Below are 22,312 nucleotides of genomic sequence, written 5' to 3'. Positions count from 1 at the left end.
AATATCTTCTAGAGAAGCTTCTTAGAAGCTTCATAGACGCTGCTTTGACTTTATAGGAGTCTATAGTTGACTTTTAGGTTAGAAACTTGGTCAACAAGTTAGCCATGTGCCACGCATGTTGGAAGCTTAAAGAACAAGCTAACTACGTGGTCCATCCATAGAAAACTTGCCTTGCAAGCAAAGGCATGTGGCCTAGAAAGTCAACATATATTGGAGGTCTTATAGAACATCGCCACGTGGCTTCTAGTTAGATAGTATATATAGAGGCAAGAGTGAAGCCCTCTTCACTCTTGTCAACTCCTTTCTTGCTTCTAGTCTAGTTTCAAGGGTCTCTAGTTTTCTTGTATTTTGGCAATAGCCATTCCAGTTTCTTTCTTAATATACATATTTCTATTTTTTCCTATTTCTTTTTGAGAAAAGTCTCACTTACTCTTTAGCTTTCATCGAGTTCTTGTCCTTGACAGCTCTTTGTTGTTTGCCTTGAATATAATCTTCATAAGCAAGTATCATAGCATTGTGGCTTATATGATGACCAAAATCTAAGCCACTTACTATAGATTAGAGTTCTTTCATCCTCTTAGCATTCAAATAACCAAGGCGTCGATGCCAAATGCCAAACTTATCTTAATCTTGAGAAAATTCAGCAAATGCTGCTACTTCAACTCCATTTACCATCTTATACTTGATGAAGTAGAGGTTGCCATGTCTAAAGCCCTTTGCAACATTATTTCCTTCCAATATCTTCACAAAACAACCATTCTCATTAAATTACACTTTACAACCATGTGAAATAAGTTTATTCACCAAGACGAGGTTTTTCTCCATCTTTGGCACATGAAAGACGTCCTTCAATTTGATCTTCTTAGTTTGGCCTTTCACAACAATTTCTACTACAATGGAATCCATTCCAATAGCTTATACTAAGCCATTGTCTCCCATGAATATATTTATTGCTGAAATTTCTTCATAAGTGTCCAATGAATACTTGTATGGAGTCATGTGCTTGGTGGCACCCGAATTAATAATCTACTTAGACATGGTGGCCATGGAAGTACCTTCACTTGCCATGAATGCATAATCATCACCTCCATATTCATCACAAGTATTATTTACACTTTCTCTATCTCTTTTCTTAACCTTATAGCAATTTTTAGCAAAATAACTTGATTTTTTACAAATAAAGTAAGTTCTTGTATTACCACGTTGGTTAGAATAATTTTCCTTGCCTTTTCTTAAAATGAGAGCCAAATCTTCACTTTGAGGTTCTTTTTCTTTCCTCTTGGTCACTTCATAAGCAAGTCTTGCTATCACATAATCCATTGTGAGGTCTTTTAGTTTGATGGACTCCAATGCTACAATGAGGTAGTTGTAGGACTTGCAAAGGTTCATAAGCAAGGTCATGACAATATCACTTTCTTCTAAAGGCTTGTCTAAAATTGCAAGTTGATTAGCAAAGGCTTTTATCTTATTGACATGAGCTATGAAGTCATCACCTTCTTCCATCTTGCAAGTAAAGAATTTCCTCCTTGTGATGATGTTGGATAAGTTCTTGTTGTCATATATATTACAAAAGATCTTCCATGCTTCTACTGGTCCTTTGCAAGAGATGATGTGAAAAAAGTTGGCTCTATTCAAATTGGTAGAAATCATGCCAAAAGCCTTCTTTTCATGTCTTACAAAGTCCTTCCTCTCCTTAGCATCAACATGCATGCTTGGAGGCTCTTCACTTTCATCTTTAATGTCCCAAAGGTCCAAAGATATTAACAAAAGTTCCATTTTTACCTTCCAATGGTAGAAATTATTACCTTTAATCTTTTCAATCACTCTCAAACCTTCACTCTCACTAGAAGCCATGTCTAAGAATAGGTCTATCAAAAAATATGAAAAAAGAAGTCTTTATGTGCTTAAAATTATCAAAATAATTTTGTACTAGTAAAATCTCAAAATACCCTCTTGTGAACAAATGAGTGTTTCTTCATTCCAAACACTCTCAACTCAACTTTCAAAATTTTTAACAAGTATGTAGATTCTAATCAGCCTCACCATCAAGTTTTCTAACTAAAAAAACTCACTTTCTCACTAAAAATTCCACAACACCAAAGACACTATTAAGGTCTTTGTATAAGGTCTTAATCACTCAATCTTAAGAATTAAAAATCTTCAAATACATGTTGGGGATCTATAAGGTCCAAATCAAATTTTCCACAAGCCATAACACAAGATTAGATTATACAAATCCTAATATTAGTAAATACTATAAGATCTATTCCATACAAGAGCAACAACCAGCAAATAACTTCAATTTACTTGAAAAACACAATCAAGTGTGTGTGGCCCCATAACCTATTGAAGAAACACAATAAGCAAAACACAAGTAAGTAGAAATCAATAAGGTTAGACATAAGAGAAGTATGGAATGAGATACCTCTCACTTCCAACACCCTTTACTTATAGATAGAGTTTACATCTATTGTGGTTCAACTTCATTCTCATTCATCCTTACTTCATCCAATTAAATCCTAGATTCTACTTAACTTAGATGCCACTCGAAACCCTAGCCACCACTTAACCTAGCCACCACTATAAATTCTAGCCGCCACCTTGGTAACTTTCTTATTACCTTTTGCTGCCGTTTAACCATTAACAACTTACATTAGGTAATATCTTTTATTTGTCCAACATTCATTTTATCAAACAATTCATTTATGAAATTAATATTTTAAGATTTTTTTTTTAATATTTTTAGATAATAAGTTTTTGCATATATATATATATATATATATATATATATATTTATTGCATTAATGAAATATTTGATAACAAGTATGATGATAAATTTAAAGAATTTTTTTTGGATTTAAAATAAATATGTATTGAATTAAAAAGAATTATCAAAAATTTATAAAATTTTACTTTTTACACTTCTAAAAATAATTAAAATATATGATACAAACTACAACCACAAACTCACATAGTTATACTTCATGATCATTTACTATTTCATTCATAAAATTTTAATTGTGTGTGTATGTTTTTCTTAAAATAATTTATGTATGATCTTTTTTTATATTTATTTACATAATTTTAACTACTAATAAAAAATATTCTTAAAATTATTAATTACATTATTTGTATTACAACTCATGATTTTGTCATATATTATTCTACATTAATAATTTGCTTAAAAATGGGTAGTTATCCAAAAAAATAGCATTACCCAAAGTACATGTGCATACTTTGAAACTTAATGACATTTTCTAGTAATAAAGCTTAAACTTCAAGTTAATCAAGTCTTATAATATGTGGATTAAAAAAATGCTATCAATTTTTTTGATTATCTGATATTTATCTGTAATTTTTAGGAACAATTTGGAACACACTATACACACATCAATTGGTACACAGAAAATTAGTGCAATAATATATTTTCCCAATTTTTTTATTATATTTTTCTTTCAATCTCAAACATTATAAAAATCACAAGATGATAAAAGTAATATTATTATCTTTAATGAATATTACGTCTTTGTGCACCTTCATATGTCAAATACATTAACCTAGTTAATCATGCATAAATTTACCTCACATCTTTTTAACCACATGTAATAACTCAGCAATGAAGAACTTTATTTCCAACTTCTATGGACAGAACTACAGACGGATGAAGTGCAAGACGGATGACAAGATAGAAGATGACAATTATATGGATGATAAAATTAATCGATGAATGTTTCTCGAATGATAAACAAGAGGATGAAGAGTCTTCGAATCTCGTCGGGCCTTCATTCGAAAGCCTCGCCAGTTTCTTCGACGCAAGAGGAGTTGTCGGAAAGAAAACCTTCGAGATGTTCAAAGCTCATGCGCAACCCATCTGGACTTTCGATGCCCCCTGCTTTAGAAAAAAAGAATATGGACCCCTTCAGTCGAAGACCCAGACCGATTTCTCAAGGTAGACGATCCCCAATGCTGCGAGAATCGTCGTCACTAGTATTATGTAACTGTTCATTCAGCGTCGGAAGATTCTGCGACGTTATGATTGCAGGATGGATACTTCCTTTGTATTATGGTTTTGTTATTTTATTATTGTTATTATTATTATTTTTTTTGTTTCTTCTGTTTAGAAGAGATGAGGTCGTGCGAATGCGCGTCACTGTGAGAAGAAAGTGTATTCAACGGCGAGAGGGTGGTGCTCACTCGCTGCTGCCACACGGTAATGAAAGAGCTGATTACGTTCAGGGCTCTCGAAAAAGAGTTGTTCCTTCAAATTTACGCGTGATGACGCGTAAATTTTTATGACGTCGTGGATCTGTTCATTAAGCAACATGCGCTGTGTTTTTGAGTCTAGTACGTTTCAGAGAGCCGTTCAATGGTTTTGCTTTCTGAGTGATACACGAGACGTTGTTGAGAAGAGAGGGTTTTTGGGGTTGTGAATTTGGTGAGTGGTTGAGGGTTTTTGGTAGAAACCGAAACAGTTGAAAGCCTGAGACAACGTTGAGACAACGTCGAGACAGTGCATGCAGTAATCGCAATCACGGTGAGGTCTCTACAAGCGTCTGGGCGCCATGAATGACTTACTAGCGAGGGGTCTGAACCGGGGAGTTCGATATGACGAGGACGATCGTCAGAACGACCTCGAGAATGGTGTGAAGCATTTCCCACCCAGCGTACAGTTGACGAACATGAAGGCCAACACCGACGGTATGGGTGATTTTTTGAGGCATATTGAAGTGGTGCAAGCAGAAGTGAACAAGATGAATCAGCAGCTCGTGAGCCTCCAGAATGTAAACGAGAAGAGTAAAGGGGTTTACAGGGCAGACGAATTAAAAGCTCTCCGCGCCCAAATGGACGCGGAAATCGCGTCCGCGACAAAAAGGGCGCGGTTCATCAAGGTTAAGCTTGAGGAGCTGGATCGGTCCAATATTGAGCACCGTCAGGTGAGAGGATGTGAAGCGGGGACAGCCTCAGACCGGCAGAGAATATCATTAACGGAGAATCAGCGGAAGAAGGTGAAGGAATTGATGGACGCGTTCCAATCTTTGCGTTCGAAGATGGTGGATGGCTATAAGGAGACCATAGAGCGCAGATACTACACCATCACCGGGGAGCAAGCCGACGAGGAAACTATCGAGAACCTGATAAGCACCGGCGAGAGCGAAACCCTCCTGCAGCAAGCGATTCGCGAGCAGGGTCGTGGCCCCGTGCTGGAGGCTGTCCGGGAGATTCAAGAGCGGCTAGATGGAGTGAAAGAGATTGAGAAGCACATGCTGGAGCTTCACGCCATCTTTATGGACATCTCTGTCTTGGTGAGTGCACAAGGGGACATGATCAACGACATTGAATCAAATGTCCAACGTTCGTATTCCTACATCAAGAAGGGTGGCGAGCACTTGGAAGTTGCGAAACGTTATCAGATGAGCAAAAGAAGGACGACCATCATATGCGTCCTCCTTCTCATCATCATCATTGCGATTCTAGTCCTCGTTTTAGTGCTCAAGTTTAAGTAGCCTGGGAAACTCCGGAAACTGTGTAGTTTAAAATCGTTGAAGACAAAAACGAAGTTCTCAAAATTGATAGAAGAGATTCATTTCTGTACAGATTTTTATTTTTATCCAAATTATTGTCTGGTTGTGCTATTGGTCATGTCATCTAAAACTTCGACTTCGGTGCTATCTTCATCATTTACATCTCTTAAGCGAACTTCGTCATCATCACTGAAAGGTAAGCGTGAGATTACAATCTTATCAGTCTCTGATGAATCCGCAGAAGGAAGTAGAGTTGTTATCATTGTAATTAGCAGTGCAATGTGGTCTTCGTCAAGGTATGAGGCACCGATGCAGCACTTCATGATGGCTTCTAGTTCTCTCTACCCTTGCTTCAATAAGCACACAGTGATAGCCGGTGATTTCAACTTCCCTCGTCTCTGGACACGTACCCATGAGTGAATCGGTAAAAGGGAAGCATGACGGAAGCATTAGCAGGAGGATCAAGAAGAGGGTGGCAATTTATGAAGCCCACAAAGTGAACTCTTGCAATCACACAAAAGCTCATCTAAAAAATTGCACCCAAGTACCTGCATCAGAGGACTTGTCAATCTTTTGGGCGTCATTCATCAGAAGTTCCATATATTCTGTCTCGTAGTGGATGTCGTAAGAGCAGCGGGGGCGAGCAACTGACATTGGACAGTCATCAGACTTGAAAATCCCTGCTCCTGCGGCTGCTGCCCAGTATCACAACAAGACGTACCGCGCTCTGGCAACCTGCACAGGACTAAATCCCAAGATCAAAATGCTTAAGGCCTTATACTATCATCATTATATGTTTACAATATTGTGCAATGCTTGGAGAGTTCTTCCCTTGATCGGATTAGGATCAAAGTACAAAGGCCTCTTGTTCAATAAGCCAAGTACCAGCATACTGGTTAAATTTATAAAAAAACACATAGCTAAAATTTCTGTCAGTTGAACAGACCCTACGCTATGCCCACAACCCTTGCAATGCATCAACTTAAATCGTCAAATTCCGAATGGAGACTTCCATATGATGGGGTTGTCGTTTCGATTCATGTCACTTCTGAAACTCATATAACAATTGAGACGCCTAAACGAACAGTAATTCTGAACTCTTGCGGCAAACACCACCGGTTGTATCCGATCGGTAACCACACCACCCTCGTCACCCAAAAACCAATGTAAGGGCCTCACAATTGACAAATTCCCTTGCACATTACAAATGAACCGTGGGCCCTTACGACACAAGAAGGACGATGACGGCGACTGAAGCGGCTTGTGAGTGGCAGACGACGAGGGCACTCTAGTCTCCACAGACATACCCAGTCGCTAACTCGGATTTCAATAATAGAATTATTTTCAGAAAATAAGTTAAGTTAAATATATAAATATAAATACATTTCCATTTATATTTTCATCTATTCTTTAATTAAAATATGTACAAGTTTTTATAGAGTTATTCATCTGTATCAAAGAAAAGTATTGATTTTAAATCCCTTCCACTTTTGAATTTATACAATAAATTTGTTTTGTATTTAATTGTATATTTAATATATAACTATTATATTATATGACTATGACAGGTTGAGATACAATTTATTTTTCTATAAGCCAATTTATACTTACTCTTCCTAAAATGTTTGTATAATAATTGTTATTTTTAGATTATTGTAACCAAAAATCTATGTAACAAACAATCACAAAATTTTCTTCTATATATTATTTATTTTTTAAGTAAGCAACTAATATTAATTTTTCTTTAAAAAATCATAGTCCATTATTTCAAAAAAATTAATTAAAATTAATATATTTAATAAAGCAAAATAATAATAAATAAATAAATAATACCCAAGACTATTGACTACACCCAATTAATCATAATATTGAAATTTAGATTACAAAGTTTTATCTTAAATTACTTAAAATAATTAGAAGTGGACAATTATCTTCTTGAAGTAATTGCAAAGTAAATAAGCACATCAATGTTAAATGGACATATAAATAAATATATAGATCTTAAGATAGATAGATAGATAAATAAACAAATAATATCTCTAATTTAATATTTAATTAGCAATACTATTAAAAAATACTTTTCTAATTGCATACTATTACAATGTTTGATAATACGTTGTCGTGTTGTAATACGACTATATGGTGAAAATATAAATGAAAAAGATTTATTAATATTTATTCATCTTGGATGTTAGAAATAGTGGCCAATTCCAGATTTCTGCAATAAATCGAGGTCCTCAAGATTCTGCGATAAATTGGGTGGAATGTGTCAAAGCCGTTCTTACCAAGAGTTGGCAAAAGGAGAAAGGACCAATTCAACATTCCGGTGAGTCTGATGTGAAGGGCCAATTTGACCCAATTATAGAAACATCCAATCCAGGTCATGTTACAGGCCTCTTACCCAGTATGAGACCTGACTTGGTTGGGCAATCCAATGAGGTTCCGAATACAGAGGCTTCGGTTCCATTTCAAGCTGTTCCATTCTCTATGCCATTTTGGGAGAAACGTCCTTTTCGTGGAAAGATCCTCTTAGAAGTAGGAATTCCATGGAAGCACGGTCTGTTGTTTCAATTCCGAGTCTAGGGTGGAAGAATAGGGGACCTCACGGAGTTAAAGGAAAAGAAAGAAAAAGGAAGAGGGCATTCGGAGATCGGGATTTTTAGGGTCGAAGAGCTAGCTTCAAGCTCCTTCGAAAGGTGTAAGATTTAGTTTTATAGGGTTTGGGAAGATTTTGCAATCATTGCTCAAAGTCAGTGTTTGTATTGGTGAATTGGGTTTTTTTGCAATAAAATTAAGGCTAGTACTCTTGACTATTTTGTGAAATTAAAGAAACATCTACGGTTGAAATTTTAGAGGTGTCTAGATGGTTGAGTATGCCAAGTGCTTGCAAAAATTTGTGTTAATCTAACTGTATAGATAGAGGATATTTGATCATTAGTGTAAAGAGGTATCAGAAGTCGACATATTGGGGTCATTTAGAGTTTTTGTAATATCTGAAGATTGATCAGCTTGAATAAGGTGAATTTTGACATAGTAAGTTGAGGACTTAAAGGCAAAGCTACACACAAGGTTTGAATGAGAATTAATGGTTAGAAAAGGAGAAATTGCAAGTCAAGGTTCATCATCAACTTTTTAGGCGACAGTCAAGGGACATCAGTGTGGATTTACAACGTTTTCTTGCAATCTGTAAGTTAGATTGGATTGAAACTTCTTGAGCATTTAGAAGACTTGTAAAAACAATAGCGATAGAAGTTTTACAATAATTGGATGGTCAGATTGAGAATTACAGCTTGCCAAAGCTTGTTGTCTAGGGTTAGTGTTTAAAAATTAAAAAAAATAAAAATAAAAATAAAAAATATAATAATAATAATAATAATAATAATAAAAATTACATTAAATAAAACTAAAAAATAACAGAAGAATTTGTGCTTATAATATCTTGAAGTTATTAAAAATAGTGTTTCTAAGTACTTTGTATTGGAATTAAGCTTTTATATTGAAATCCAAAATAGTTTGTATTTAAATGGTTGAAAACTAGAATACTAGAATACTAGACTACTAGAATACTTGCAAAACATCATTTTATCTTCCATAGCCAGACACCGGTGCGTTCTCAAGCAAGATAGCACGTAATACGACAACGTAAGTTTTAAATTCTAAATTATTAAAAATTACAATTTCTAATTTTTTATACAGATTGTATTATATTCCTATAGTTTTCAAAATCAAAAGATAGTATCAAAATACAACCTGCACTATTTATTATTTTTGTATTTTATAAAACTTATATTAAACCAAAAAGAATCTAGAATTTTATATTTTAAAAGCATACTATTAAAAAAAATAACTTATAGATATACTATGTGCTCATTCATATATGTGTCAAGGATAAAGACTCGATGAGGGAAAATATACACAAAAAAGCTATCTCGATATAATAAGTCAAAATATAAACAAGGAGATACATTAAAAAGGAAATTGGAATGGCTATTGCCACAAGACAAGAAACTAAAGACTCTTGAACCTGGACTAGAAGCAAGAAAGGAGTTGACAAGAGTGAAGAAGCCTTCACTCTTGTCTCTATATATACTATCTAACTAAGAGCTACGTGACGACGTTCTATAGGACCTCCAATAGGTGTTGACTTTGTAGGGCACATGCTTTGACTTACAAGGCAAGTTTTTCTACGTGTGGGCTACATAGTTAGCTTGATCTTCAAGCTAACAATATGTGTGGCACATGGCCAACTTGTTGATCACGTTTCTAATCCAAAAAGTCAATTAAAGACACCTATGAAGTCAAAGCAGCATCTAGGAAGTTTCTAGGAAGCTTCTATATTAAATATTATAGAATTAACTTACTTTTATCTACTTTTACTTACTTCTACCTATTTCTATATGTAATTATTAGCTTACATGATTATGGCCGTGACATTACCCCCCCTTCTAGAGACGAGTTCCACGAGGAGCGGTCATCATATGTTGAGGAAATCTATGATGCAACGAATTGTATTCGCCACATACTCTGATCTCTGTTCTCTTCGAAGATGATTGATAGGGCCTCTCAACCATCGGTAGTGTCCCATACCAGGGCGAGAAGACCACCCAGTTATTTGATCATTGTTGAGGCCTTCGTAACTTCCTTCGAATAGAATATTTGGAACACCATTAAGAGTTGTTCCTACTTCTAGCAAAATCACCAAACATCGGGAGTCCCTTCCCAAATCGTGATACCAAACGCGTTGTATCTCACCATCTATTCGAAGAAGAACATGTCGTTCTTGAAGATCTTCATCTCGATTACGTCGTCTTGAAGGTTGTGACAATCGTAATGTCTCGTCGGGCAGGTCAGCAAACGAAGGTTCTTGAGTTGAATCCGCTGGTTGTTGGCTCTCTATCTAATTAGCATCACAAATGCAAAGAAGTTACAAACAAGGATAGGAAATTGAATGTTATCTTGCCTCAATTTTGTCTCTTTTATAAGAGAGGTTTTCATCTTGGTTTTGATGGATGTCGTTGATGAAAAACTTTGACTTTAGTTGATGCATTTGCTAGGTTCCTGGATGGCTCCCATGTGCGTTCACTAATATCATATCCGTGCCAATGAACAAGATATTTCAGCTTATTTCGGCGCCGCCTTGAGTCTAATATCTCTTCCACCTCAAATTCTTCATTATTATCTACTTCTATAGGAGGCGGAGGCAGTTGTCTTCTTCTTTGTATATTCACTATCTTATATGGTTCAAGAAGAGACACGTGGAATAGAAGATAGATCTTCAATGACTCCGGTAGATGTAACCGATATGCAACTGGGTTGATCTGTTCAGAAATAGAAAAGGGGCCAAGCCTACAATAGTCCAACTTGTCACAAGGTCGAGTAGTCTTGATATTGCGACGAAGTAGCCATACCTTATCACCCACGTTGAATTGTGGTTGCTCCTTACGATATAGATCTGCGTTTATCTTTTGTCATTCTTGAGCTTCCTTCAATTGCGTCTTCATTATTACATGTAACTCTGACAACCGATTTGCCATATCTTCTGCTGCAGGATTATCAACTTTTGAAAAATCAAAAGTATCAAGTCGTAGATGATAGCCATAATTGGCAAAAAAAGGTGTTTGTTGCGTGGAAGAATGTACCGTATTATTATAAGCAAACTCTGCCAATGGCAGAAGGGTTGTCCAATCATCTTGTTGGTAGTTGATAGTATACCTTAAATATTGCTCCAAGACTTGGTTTACGCGCTCTGTTTGTCCATCAGTTTGAGGATGGAAAGCCGAAGATAGCTTTATGTCCACTTTTAAAATCTTAAAAAGGGTCCTCCAAAATCTTGACACAAATTGAGTTCCCCTATCCAATATGATATCTTAGGTAATCTATGATAGCGATAGATATTATCAATGAAAAGCTTAGCTGTTTCTTCACCTGTGATAGATTTTGTACATGGAACAAAATATACCATCTTTGTGAATCGATCTACTATCACAAATATAGAATCATAAGATCTTGAGCTTGGAAGATCTGTGATGAAATCCATAGAAACAGAAGACCATGGTTGCTCTGGTATAGGTAATGGCTGAAGAAGTCCGTAAGGTCGATGACGAGGAATTTTTGATCTTGAACAAATATCACATGATTGTACAAAGTCTTTGATTGACTTCGACATTTGTGGCCACCAAAAATCTCTTGATATTAGTTCCAAAGTCTTATTATATCCAAAGTGCCCTGCTGCTGGAAAGTCATGACGTGCTTGAAGAACACGTAAACGTGCTTCTCTTTCTGGAACATATAGGCGTCCTTCAAAATATAATAGATTATTCTTGAATTCGAACTTAGAAGGATCATGAGACTTGGAAGAATTATTCTCGATATCATGAACAAGAGGGTCTGAGGACATACTGGACTGGATTTGCTTGAGAAAAGTTGAATCAACAGTCAATGTTGATTTCATTGCTCGGAGATGAAATTGCTCCGGTTTCAAGAGGACCGTTCTTTGTTGCTCAAAAGCTGCATCTCCTTCTTTTGGTACAAAATAAGAACGTCTAGATAGGGCATCGGACAAACCTTGTTGTTTTTCTGGTCGATAAGTGATAATGAACTCGAATCTTGACAAAGACATACTCCAACGAGCTTGACGACGATTCAATACGCATGCTGACATGAAATACTCGAGGTTCTTGTGATCTGTATACACAGTGACTAGACTAGAAGCGCCTTCTAGATAATGACGCCATTCTTGAAAGGAATCCCTGATCGCAAGAAGTTCTTTATCGTGGATCTCATAATTGATCTCGGCTGCTGAGAATTTTCTTGAATGAAAAGCTATCGGATGAAGTTTGTCATTTGATCCCATTTGTAATAAAACTGCACCCAAGGCAAAATCTGATGCATCTGTTTCATAAAAAATGGCTTGGAAAAGTCAACACGATATAAGACTGGTGGAGAGACAAACGATGTCTTTAAGGCTTCAAATGTTGCTTCCGCTTCTTAATTCCATTGGAATTTATCTCTACTAGTCAAGCGTGTAAGTGGAGCTGCAACTCGTGAGAAATCTTTGATAAAGATCCGATAGTAATTGGCAAATCTCAAGAAACATTGGACATCTCTTACTGTCCTTGAAATCTTCCAATCCATGATTGTTTGGACTTTCTTAGAATCCATCATGAGACCATCATTTGAAATGATGTATCCTAAAAAGTCAACTTGAATAGTGTGAAATACACACTTTTCCATCTTGGCGTACAATCCTGCATCTCTAAGTTTTTGTAATACTTGACGAACATGTATTTCATGTTCTTCGATGTTCTTAGAATAGATCAGGATATTGTCTAGATAGCAGACGATAAAATTGTCTAAGAATTTACGAAATACATCATTCATGAGATGTTGAAAAGCAGCTGGTGCATTCGTGAGCCCAAAGGGCATGACATTATATTCGAAATGTCCATGCCTGGTTCGAAACGTAGTCTTCCATTCATCTCCTTCTTTGATCCGTACTAGATTATATGCTCCTCTTAGATCTATTTTTGTATAGATCTTAGCTTGATTCAACTGGTCAAGGAGTCCTGATATCAAAGGTAATGGATACATGTTCTTGATTGTGATCTTGTTGAGTCCTCGATAATCAACACACATTCGTAAAGATCCATCTTTTTTCTTTACGAATTGAATTGGAGCACCTACTAGAGATTTTGAATGGCGTATGAAACTCTTCGCTAAATTCTCGTCAATATATGTCTTGAGTTCAGACATCTCATCTTGCGATAAACTGTAAATTGGTCCAAATGGTGGCTGAGTTCCTTCCTTGAGGTCGATTGAACAATCATATGGGTGATGCTCAGGAAGAATATCTGCATTCTTTTTCTCAAAAACATCTTGATACTCCTGATATTGACTTGGAATGCCACTTGAAGTCTTTACGTTTTCAGAAATAGGTGCAGCATAAATAGCAAAAGTTGATCCTTCTTTTGCTGCGTGTATAAATGTTTTTGCACCTATTAGTACGGGTTTTATTATACTAGACTTATAATTTTTTAGTTGGTTGGTAGAACTATTAATAACGCTCTGGAAAAAGTCAAGTTTACGTGAATTCCAATCTATTTGAGGGTTATATTTTTCTAGCTAGGATAAACCTAAAATAACTGGATTGGACGGGGATTTAATTATATTAAAAGCTATGTAGCTATCATGACCGTCTATTGTTACTTTTATAGGATGAGTTTCATGAGTGACATCTCGAGAAGACAAGGGACGACCATCTATGACTTCTACATGTATTGGTTTAGGTTTCTGTACAAAAGGTATTTTACAACTTTTAACAAATTGTTCATCTAAAAAACATGTTGAGGCTCCCGAATCTAATAAAGCAGAGGCTTTGTAATTCTTAGGTCTTAAATATAAGTCTATTATAAAACAAGGAGAGGGTTTTGAGGAGAGGATAGGACCTTCATTAGGAATTGTATAAGGTTCCAGCTGCATGGTCCATATTCTAGCTGGACGAATCTGTTTTTTGACATGTTATTTTCTTTGACCGTGGTACCCCTCATTTTATAGTTGCGTCGTTTCTTTGGACAATGTTGAGCAGTGTGCTTAGGTTCTCCACAATATAAACATAATCCTTCTTGACGACGACAAATCTTTTCTTGCTCAGTTAGGGGTTTAAAACGTACCGCGTCAATTTGCATGTCTTCTACTTCCGAATGTACGTTTGGCAAAGATGTTGATGTTGCCATTGAGTAATAATGTTGAGGTTCCCGTGAATGATTCTCAGATCAAAATTCGAAAAGTCGATTATCACATTTTACCGCAAAATCGATTCCTTGACTCAAAGTTTGAGGATCAGGTAAGTTGAGCATCAATTTTTTTACTTCGTATTGTAATCCATAAAGAAATTGACTGATGAGTGCAGCATCATCCCACTTGATGTCAATTGCAAGTTGTCGAAATTGTGAAGCATACACTGTTAGTGAGCAATTTCTTCATCGCAGAATTTGGATCTTATTTGTTGCAACATGAGTTGCATCGTGTTTACCATACATAGATCGAAACTACACCAAAAATGCTTCCAAATTGTCCAATATTGGACTTTGTTGTTCAAGAAAAGACGAAAACTACGATAATGCAGAACCAGAAAATAGAGTGCCAATAAACCTGACTTGTGATCCTGGAGTTGGATAGCTTTGCGGTTGAAGTTCAATTGCCAATTGTACTTGATTGATGAACCCTCAAAACTTTGATCTCGTACCATCAAATTTCTCGGGTAAGGCAATTCTTGGTTCTCTCGTGCTTACAGGGTGTTGTACAATTAGAGAAGGAACGTGATTTGTTGCAGATGTTGAAGCAGCTTCGATCATCTCTATATCCCCACTTTTTGCTATTCTTGTTCTTTCCTGTGTTGGTGAATTGAGTTGATGTATTGCAAGCATTAACTCCTTCATTTGCTCTTGCATTTGTGCCATTGCACTCTTCATTTCAACAAGCTCTGCCATAATGACACTAAGAAGAAAAATTTGTTTGATACTGCTCAAGACAAAAGAAAAAGAAAGGACTTGGTAACAAAGAACATACTAAGAACAATATCAGTTTAGAAGTGGATAATCCGCAAACTTCTAATACGCTTATGTCTTGTCAAGAGAAAGGGGTAATCCACTCTCACTCAAGAAAAACAAAGCTCTGATATTGTAAGTGTACTCTTGTCAATCTGTCAAGGACAAAGACTCGATGAGGGAAAATATACACAAAAAGGCTATCTCGATATAATAAGTCAAAATATAAACAAGTAGGTATATTAAAAAGGAAACTGGAATGGCTATTGCCACAAGACAAGAAACTAAAGACTCTTGAACCTGAACTAGGAGCAAGAAAGGAGTTGACAAGAGTGAAGAAGCCTTCACTCTTGTCTCTATATATACTATCTAACTAGGAGCTACGTGGCGACGTTTTATAGGACCTCCAATATGTGTAGACTTTGTAGGACACATGCCTTGACTTACAAGGCAAGTTTTTCTATCTGTGGGCCACATAGTTAGCTTGATCTTCAAGCTAACAACATGTGTGGTACATGGCCAACTTGTTGACCACGTTTCTAATCCAAAAAGTCAATTAAAGACACCTATGAAGTCAAATCAGTGTCTAGGAAGTTTCTAGGAAGCTTCTATATTAAATATTATAGAATTAACTTACTTTTATCTACTTTTACTTACTTCTATCTATTTCTATATGTAATTATTAGCTTACATGATTATGGCCGTGACAATATGTCTCTATGAAAAAAGTTAATGAACCAATAAATAAGAAAGAGAAAATGAAAAAAAATGTATCAAATCAAAAACAAGATTCGATATAAGACTTAAATAAAATATAAAAAATAAAAAACAAAATATTCTTAGATTATTATAGAATTTGCAGTGGCATAATTAAGATACCTTGTTTTACCTTCTTATTAATACTATGCCAAATAAGTTATATTAAAGCTTCTAAGAAACGTTCTAAATTATATATTAGTTTCTAATTTTTTTTATAAATCTTTTATAAAAACTTTAAAATATTATGCAAGATTTGAAAGGTTTTTAGGACCTTTATAGAAAATAAAAAATTTCAACAAGTCTTTGAGGTTGTAGTATGTTGTATATTTGTGACATCATTTTTTTTTTTTAAGAAAAAAATTAAGTATAGGAATTTTAGAATTAATTCATATGTATTCTTAAGAAATAATTTTTTAAAAAATAAATTCTTATGATGAGAGCTATCTTTTATTCTACACTCAATAAATAAATATTTATATTTTTAATAAAAACTATAAACTTAACTATTTTTAGATTAATAAACTAATTTTAATGACTAGAGTTTTTTTTTATAGAATATTAGATCTTTAGTATTGATTTTATTTTAATGCTTAAAAATATTAATTCATGGGCATTTATTACTTGATTAAGTAATTTACTCACAAAGTTTAATAACAAAAGAACATCAACAATACAAAATGTACAAGGTAGATATCATTTTTATTTATTTGTTTTTTAAAGCTTTTGTATTGCTAATATTTATGTTATGTAAATTAATATTGTTACTTATTGTTGTTTTTATATCTTTGAGCTTTACTATTGTCTACCTTGTAAAAAAAACTTATAGTAGTGATATATTGTTGGTTTGACATAAAGAGATGTCTACACAATATAATAAGGGTATCTATACAATAAAAAAGAGATGTCTGTTAGGAGTTTTCTAAATTTATTTTTTGGCTAAAATAATAATACCTTGCAGCAAAAATGATGTAATGTGTTTAAAGAATAAAACTACATGCAAGTTCTTAAAGTCCTTGAAGTAACCTGATTTTTTTGGATTTAAAAACATCATCTATTTTACCACTCATATATATATATATATATATATATATATTTAAACAAAAATTTTAACTATTTATATGATAGTTTTAAAATTTATTCATCCTTTGTATTATTTTTTTAACTACATGAATTTATACTTATGTACATATAGATTTATATATATATATAATTATTAGTATCTACTTATATTATATATAATTTCAAAGTCAAAATAAATTAATAATATAAATATAATAATTATTTTAATTCAATATTATATATATTTAAATATAAATATAAATATAATAATTATTTTAATTCAATATTATATATATTTAAATATAAATATAAATATATAAATCTAAATATATGAATTTATAATTATTACTCGTTTATTTTTTAAAAATCACTAAATTATAATTTTTAGAATTAATTTTTATTTTTGCTTTTTTGTAGGAAATATGGAATGTAAAAAAAATACTTACAGTGACAAACAAAACCGAGTACAAAATCTGAACACTCATAGTTCATTGATCCTTCTAATTGACACATAAGTCAATTGATAGAATTACTTTTTTATTGTGTGTATTCATCCAGTCTTCTATATGGATGAAAAATCTCATTATCATTTGAGGTAGGATTTATGAGAAAAGTGTTGTAGAAGCACACAGACGTGCGTACTCAGTTTTGGTTGCTTCTTCTTGCTGAATTTCGAAATTTCAATGTACACTCCTTGTTGCAAGATTTGAGGGCATTTTTTGTTTGTTGTATTGCTCTTGTTGTGTACTATCTATAGTGAAAGTTGATTTGTCAATTGTATCTCTATACCTCGGTTGTGTGAATCATTCAAGCACCAAGTATTGGTGCAGCTTAGGAGTGGTGTTTCTACAAGAAAAGTTGCAGACTCACTTGGAATGAGTCAGTCTTCAGTAGCTCATCTGAGGAGGGAGATTAATGGTGAAATAGAAAAGCAAAGAGGAGGACGTCCAAAGGTTTTAGGAGAGCAAGAGAAGCGACTTGGTTTGCACCTTGTCACTGCTGGTTGTCTCAAAACGACAAGTGCAGCTGCAAAACAACTTCGAGAAAAAAAAAGTAAACACTTCTCAGACATCACCTTGAGGCGTGGTTTGAGAGAAGCTGGTTTGGGTGCTTGTGTGCAACAAAAGAAGCCTCTACTTGCCAAAAGACATGTTCTTGTAAGGTTGAGTTTTGCTCATAAATACAAAAATTGGACCGTTGATGATTGGAGACGGGTTATTTTCAGTGATGAGACAAAGATTAACCTAATCAACTCAGATGGTAGGTCTTGGTGTTGGTTGAGAGAAGGAGAACGACCTGGACCTAAACATGTTAGTCAAACTGTCAAACATGGTGGTGGTTCAATTATGATTTGGGGTTGTATGACTGCTTTTGGACTGGGTGCTTGGTATCAAATTGAAGGTAGAATGGAATTGTACAAAAAAATTTTAGAAACCTACTTGCAAAGTACCACACAGAATTACAACTTATATCCTACTAAGGTGGTTTTTCAACATGATAATGATCCCAAACATACGGCAAAAAGTGTTCAGTTTTGGCTCTCTTCATAGCCATTTCAGCTCCTTCGATGGCCAGCTCAATCTCCAGATTTGAATCCAATGGAACATTTTTGGGCCCTTCTCAAACAGCGTTTAAGCCAAGTCACTCCAAGGCCAAGAGGTGTTCAAGAATTGTGGGAGAATGTTTGTAGTATTTACCCTAGTTTTGATGCAAAAGATTGTGAGAAATTATACAAAAGTATGCCAAGAAGGATTTCAGCTGTTTTGGAAGCAAAAGGTTATTGGACTAAATATTGAAGTTTGAAGATTTTCTTTGAACAATACTGAGTACATGACATAGTTGTTGATTTGACTTTGTAGAAGGATGTTTAGTTATCAATTTGATGTGCAACTTTGTACATGTGTACAAGACTGTGTGTATTATTCCATGTAACTTTCAGATTTATAAAGCAATCATTGAAATTTCTATAATTGCTCTTGAAAGTTGGCACTTTAGATTTTGTACTCGGTTTTGTTTGTCACTGTATTATGTCATGTAATTGAAATGGTTATTGAAGTAAAAATTCAAAGATATTTTCTTCCAATGTTTTTCTTTGTCTTTTATATATATATATATGTATATCATTATTATTAGTAATGCAAATTTTTTTCCAATGTTTTAAAATAAATTAGACTTATTGTTTTTTAGGATTCGCTTCAATCATGTTAATAAATTTTTAAACTTTTAATTTTTTTTATAATGATCATAATAATAAATCTTAATATAAATATGAATTTTATTTATTAATATAGTTTTAAAAAATATATTTTAAATATTCTTTGAATCTATAGACATTTTTAAAATTAATTTAATATAAATCTATATTTCAACTAAATAATATATTAATCTATATTTTTATAAAAATCTAAATTAAAGGATTAAAAATTATAGAAAAAATATATTTTGTTCAATACACCAATTACAAGAAGAGATCTTGGACGATACACAATTCGCATGAGTGATGATTTCATTAAGACTGGTGCACGTTGAACGCCAATGCAACTGACCTTCGGGGAAACTCTTTTACAGTCTCTACAACGCGATGTATATTTCTGAACGTTATCTTAAAAATATCAACTGTGTGACGCAAAATTGCTTAACCTAGGTATGGATTCTCCTCTTGTGTTTGTAAATAACGCAGTATTCCTCATCTTCAGAGAAGGTATCGAAGAGGCCATGTTGAAGAGACGGAGGTGGTTGATGAGCGTTGGTTGAAGAACAAAGTAAGAGTTCCTAAGCGTAACTCCAGATTTGCAGCTCAGATTAATGTGAAGGTCGAATCACAATTTCATCATAGATCAGGGAGTCAGTTTCTGTGTTGCCGCAGTTTCGTTCCATTTATGAACTACGCATCACGCACCTGAAAGGCTGACCTGGTCTTCACGACAATATCATACATGTGCGTGGTGCGTATGTTCCTAAAAAGTACGGGTAATGTGATGAGATCACACGTATCGTCACTACGGTGATATTGTCGAACGTACTTGTTTCTGAAGTATTCACGCCATCCAAGCCCAAATAGCTTGGCATCGAGCTGCTCAAGGTTCGAAATGTATTCATTGGTTGCACTGTACAGAAGGACCTTGAGCCCCATCGATGGGCCAGGAATAGATGTATCAGCCACCGGGTTCTCCTCCACACTGATTACTCCGTCCGATTGAAACTTCCACACTCCGGATCCTGACATAGTGTCGATTTGGCTTCTTTTCTGCATAACACTGATTTAGGGAGGGCTGAACATAGACGTTAAACATATATTAATAATAGGATATGAGGTCGAGAATAAATTTATTTTTTCTCAATCGCGGAAAATAAAGTATATCAATTACGATAACAGAAAAAAAAATCTGGGCAGATCGCTCGAAGCATTGTGTTAGCTCTGAATTGATAAGTCAGCTTTTCCGATTTGTGCATGTTGGTTTCAAGGTTGAGACCATCAACCTATTCATGAGCAATATAACATCACCAGGACGAGATAAAATGATTTGTAAAAGTGTTTCAACGGTAACAATTGCACAATCGATGCAACAGCTCAGCTCTCAACGTGCAAAAATTTCAGTTACATGTTCTAAACGACGAAATCAGAAAGAAGGTAAGATGAAAAAAGAAAAAAGAAACACAAAAACAAAAAAATAACAACTCTAAGCAGAGTGCTAAACATGAATGTAGTTTTTTCACAGATCATAAGAGCATCATTCAAGCTCAGGCTGCAATCACACAATCCACTGCAAACCAGAAGCTATATGTTCCAAAAATACGAGCAATTTTAGATCTACTGAACTTGACCCTAATTAAATGATTGCTTCAGACAGCAGCTACCAGAACCTCCGAAATTCATAGTTAACCTTGACCAGCATCCACTTGACGAAACTATACCGTTGATCCATAACGTGTCGAGTTCCACTATTACCTGACATTCTGAATAATGCTTCATCAGCAGCAGGTACAACAGTCTATTCGTCAAGCCAAACCGTTCCTCAATAATATCGTGGACTGAATACACGCTAAAGTGAGCAAATGAACGAGATGAAGTACCTAAGAGTAAACAGCCTGGATCTCCAATCTAAGATTAATGGCGTGGCTAACTCACGTGATGATGTGAGCCATACACCGTGTACACGAAACTGTGCTATCTTATCCAAAAACTCGTCCGTCTTCTGCTCATACTGGCGCCGATCAACATGCACAGAGCCAACCGATCAATGGCGGAGAAGGCATTATCAAAGCAATATAACTCTGCATGAGGACCAACTCAGGGGTCCCATGCTCTTCCTTGCATTTGTTGACCTTGATATTGAAATAAAGATCAGAGACCTAAGCGGCGTACGAACATGACCAAGGAAAACGTCAAAATTCTTCAGAATTTCAATTATTCTCCACTTAAATGGATCCACTTGCCAAAATTACAGTAGACGATCATCTGTTACCAGAATCTCTACCAAAGATCCACTTCACACAACCTCCGCACCTTAATCACCTAGTTGGTCCCTCTTTGACTATAACCAACGCACGGCGGCAAGCTGCGTTTTCATCCAACAAAGCCCAATCCTCGACTCTCAACCTCAAGAGACCGACATACAATCCGACTAGTATCTACTTCAAAAAATATCTGTAGCAGCTCATGCAATTAGAGAAAATGCAACAAGTGGCTGATCACACCGGAAGCGTCACCACAATGTCCTTCCTCAGAAATGCCAACGCACGTTTCTTGGCAGAATTCGAATCTACTCGTAATTGCTGACAGTAATGTCATCGATTATGACACAGATGCAACAAAAGAATCTAAACTGTCTTCGCTGCCATGAATCGGGAGGAAATCTAGAAACGTACTGGTTCCGCCGCTGTTTCGTTCGCCTACAGTAGAGGTCTCTGCTCTGATCAAGGAAGGGCGGCACCCCCACGGAAGGAAAAAGGCGGTGCTTCAGTCAGAGTGTGATACCCATAGGCAGCTGGTGGTGTGATTTGGGCAGGTTGCTTCCGATGTGATCTGCCCGCACTTTTTTGGTCCTTTTCTTTGACCTATTCATACCCCAGGAAAAAAAACACCAACACGTGACCGAACAAACCAATCAACGCCCGAACACCATTTGGAACTCTAGTCTGACGTGGAAGAGGAGCTTACATGCAAGGTCGACAACACCTCAAATGATGCAAGCCAACGTAAAGAATGTGGATCGTCCAAAAAAGGCTAAACTTTTTAAACTGATAACCTCGGCAGTGCAGGACAAAACTCTATGATCACTTTATCAAGTAGAGTGTTAAAATATTTAGTAATTTCCATCCGCATTGATATAGATATTTATTTTCTAAGCTAATTAAGGTGGAGTCTTCTTAAAAATTAAAATTAAAATTGTTGAGTGCATTGACCATTACTAAGCCTGAATTTGT

At 35.1% G+C, this 22,312-nt stretch overlaps 2 protein-coding genes and 1 long non-coding RNA gene across 8 annotated transcripts; 1 reads left to right on the top strand and 2 right to left on the bottom strand.

The window, feature by feature from the left end:
• The first annotated feature begins 3,961 nt into the window (after positions 1–3,961).
• On the top strand, positions 3,962–5,633 carry LOC112295070 (syntaxin-124). The gene has a single exon (XM_024546214.3). The coding sequence runs from the start codon at positions 4,563–4,565 to the stop codon at positions 5,502–5,504; it is 942 nt and encodes a 313-aa protein (XP_024401982.1). The 5' UTR covers positions 3,962–4,562; the 3' UTR covers positions 5,505–5,633.
• Positions 5,528–6,813, bottom strand: LOC149987480 (uncharacterized). The gene is made up of 2 exons (XR_016498264.1): positions 6,071–6,813; positions 5,528–5,920 (listed from the first exon to the last, which is right to left on the bottom strand). It is a non-coding gene; the product is annotated as an uncharacterized LOC149987480 (long non-coding RNA).
• A 12,545-nt stretch (positions 6,814–19,358) lies between these two features.
• LOC112295516 (flowering-promoting factor 1-like protein 5) lies at positions 19,359–21,921 on the bottom strand. 6 transcript variants are annotated; one of them, XM_073540881.2, is made up of 3 exons: positions 21,755–21,921; positions 20,960–21,090; positions 19,359–20,132 (listed from the first exon to the last, which is right to left on the bottom strand). In XM_073540881.2, the coding sequence occupies exon 3, from the start codon at positions 20,109–20,111 to the stop codon at positions 19,770–19,772; it is 342 nt and encodes a 113-aa protein (XP_073396982.1). In that variant the 5' UTR covers positions 20,112–20,132; positions 20,960–21,090; positions 21,755–21,921; the 3' UTR covers positions 19,359–19,769. The 6 variants fall into 6 exon arrangements, with proteins under 6 accessions (XP_073396982.1, XP_090100491.1, XP_090100490.1 ...); XM_090244365.1 differs by having other exon boundaries at positions 19,359–20,157; positions 21,015–21,090; XM_090244364.1 differs by having other exon boundaries at positions 19,359–20,142; positions 21,015–21,090.
• Positions 21,922–22,312: the final 391 nt, after the last annotated feature.

Source organism: Physcomitrium patens, chromosome 18 (genome assembly GCF_059467195.1).
Source record: "Physcomitrium patens ecotype Gransden chromosome 18, ASM5946719v1, whole genome shotgun sequence".
In the NCBI taxonomy this organism is placed as follows: domain Eukaryota; kingdom Viridiplantae; phylum Streptophyta; class Bryopsida; order Funariales; family Funariaceae; genus Physcomitrium; species Physcomitrium patens.
The sequence above is the reverse complement of the archived record's forward strand: the minus strand, read 5'-3'. Positions and strand labels throughout refer to the sequence as shown.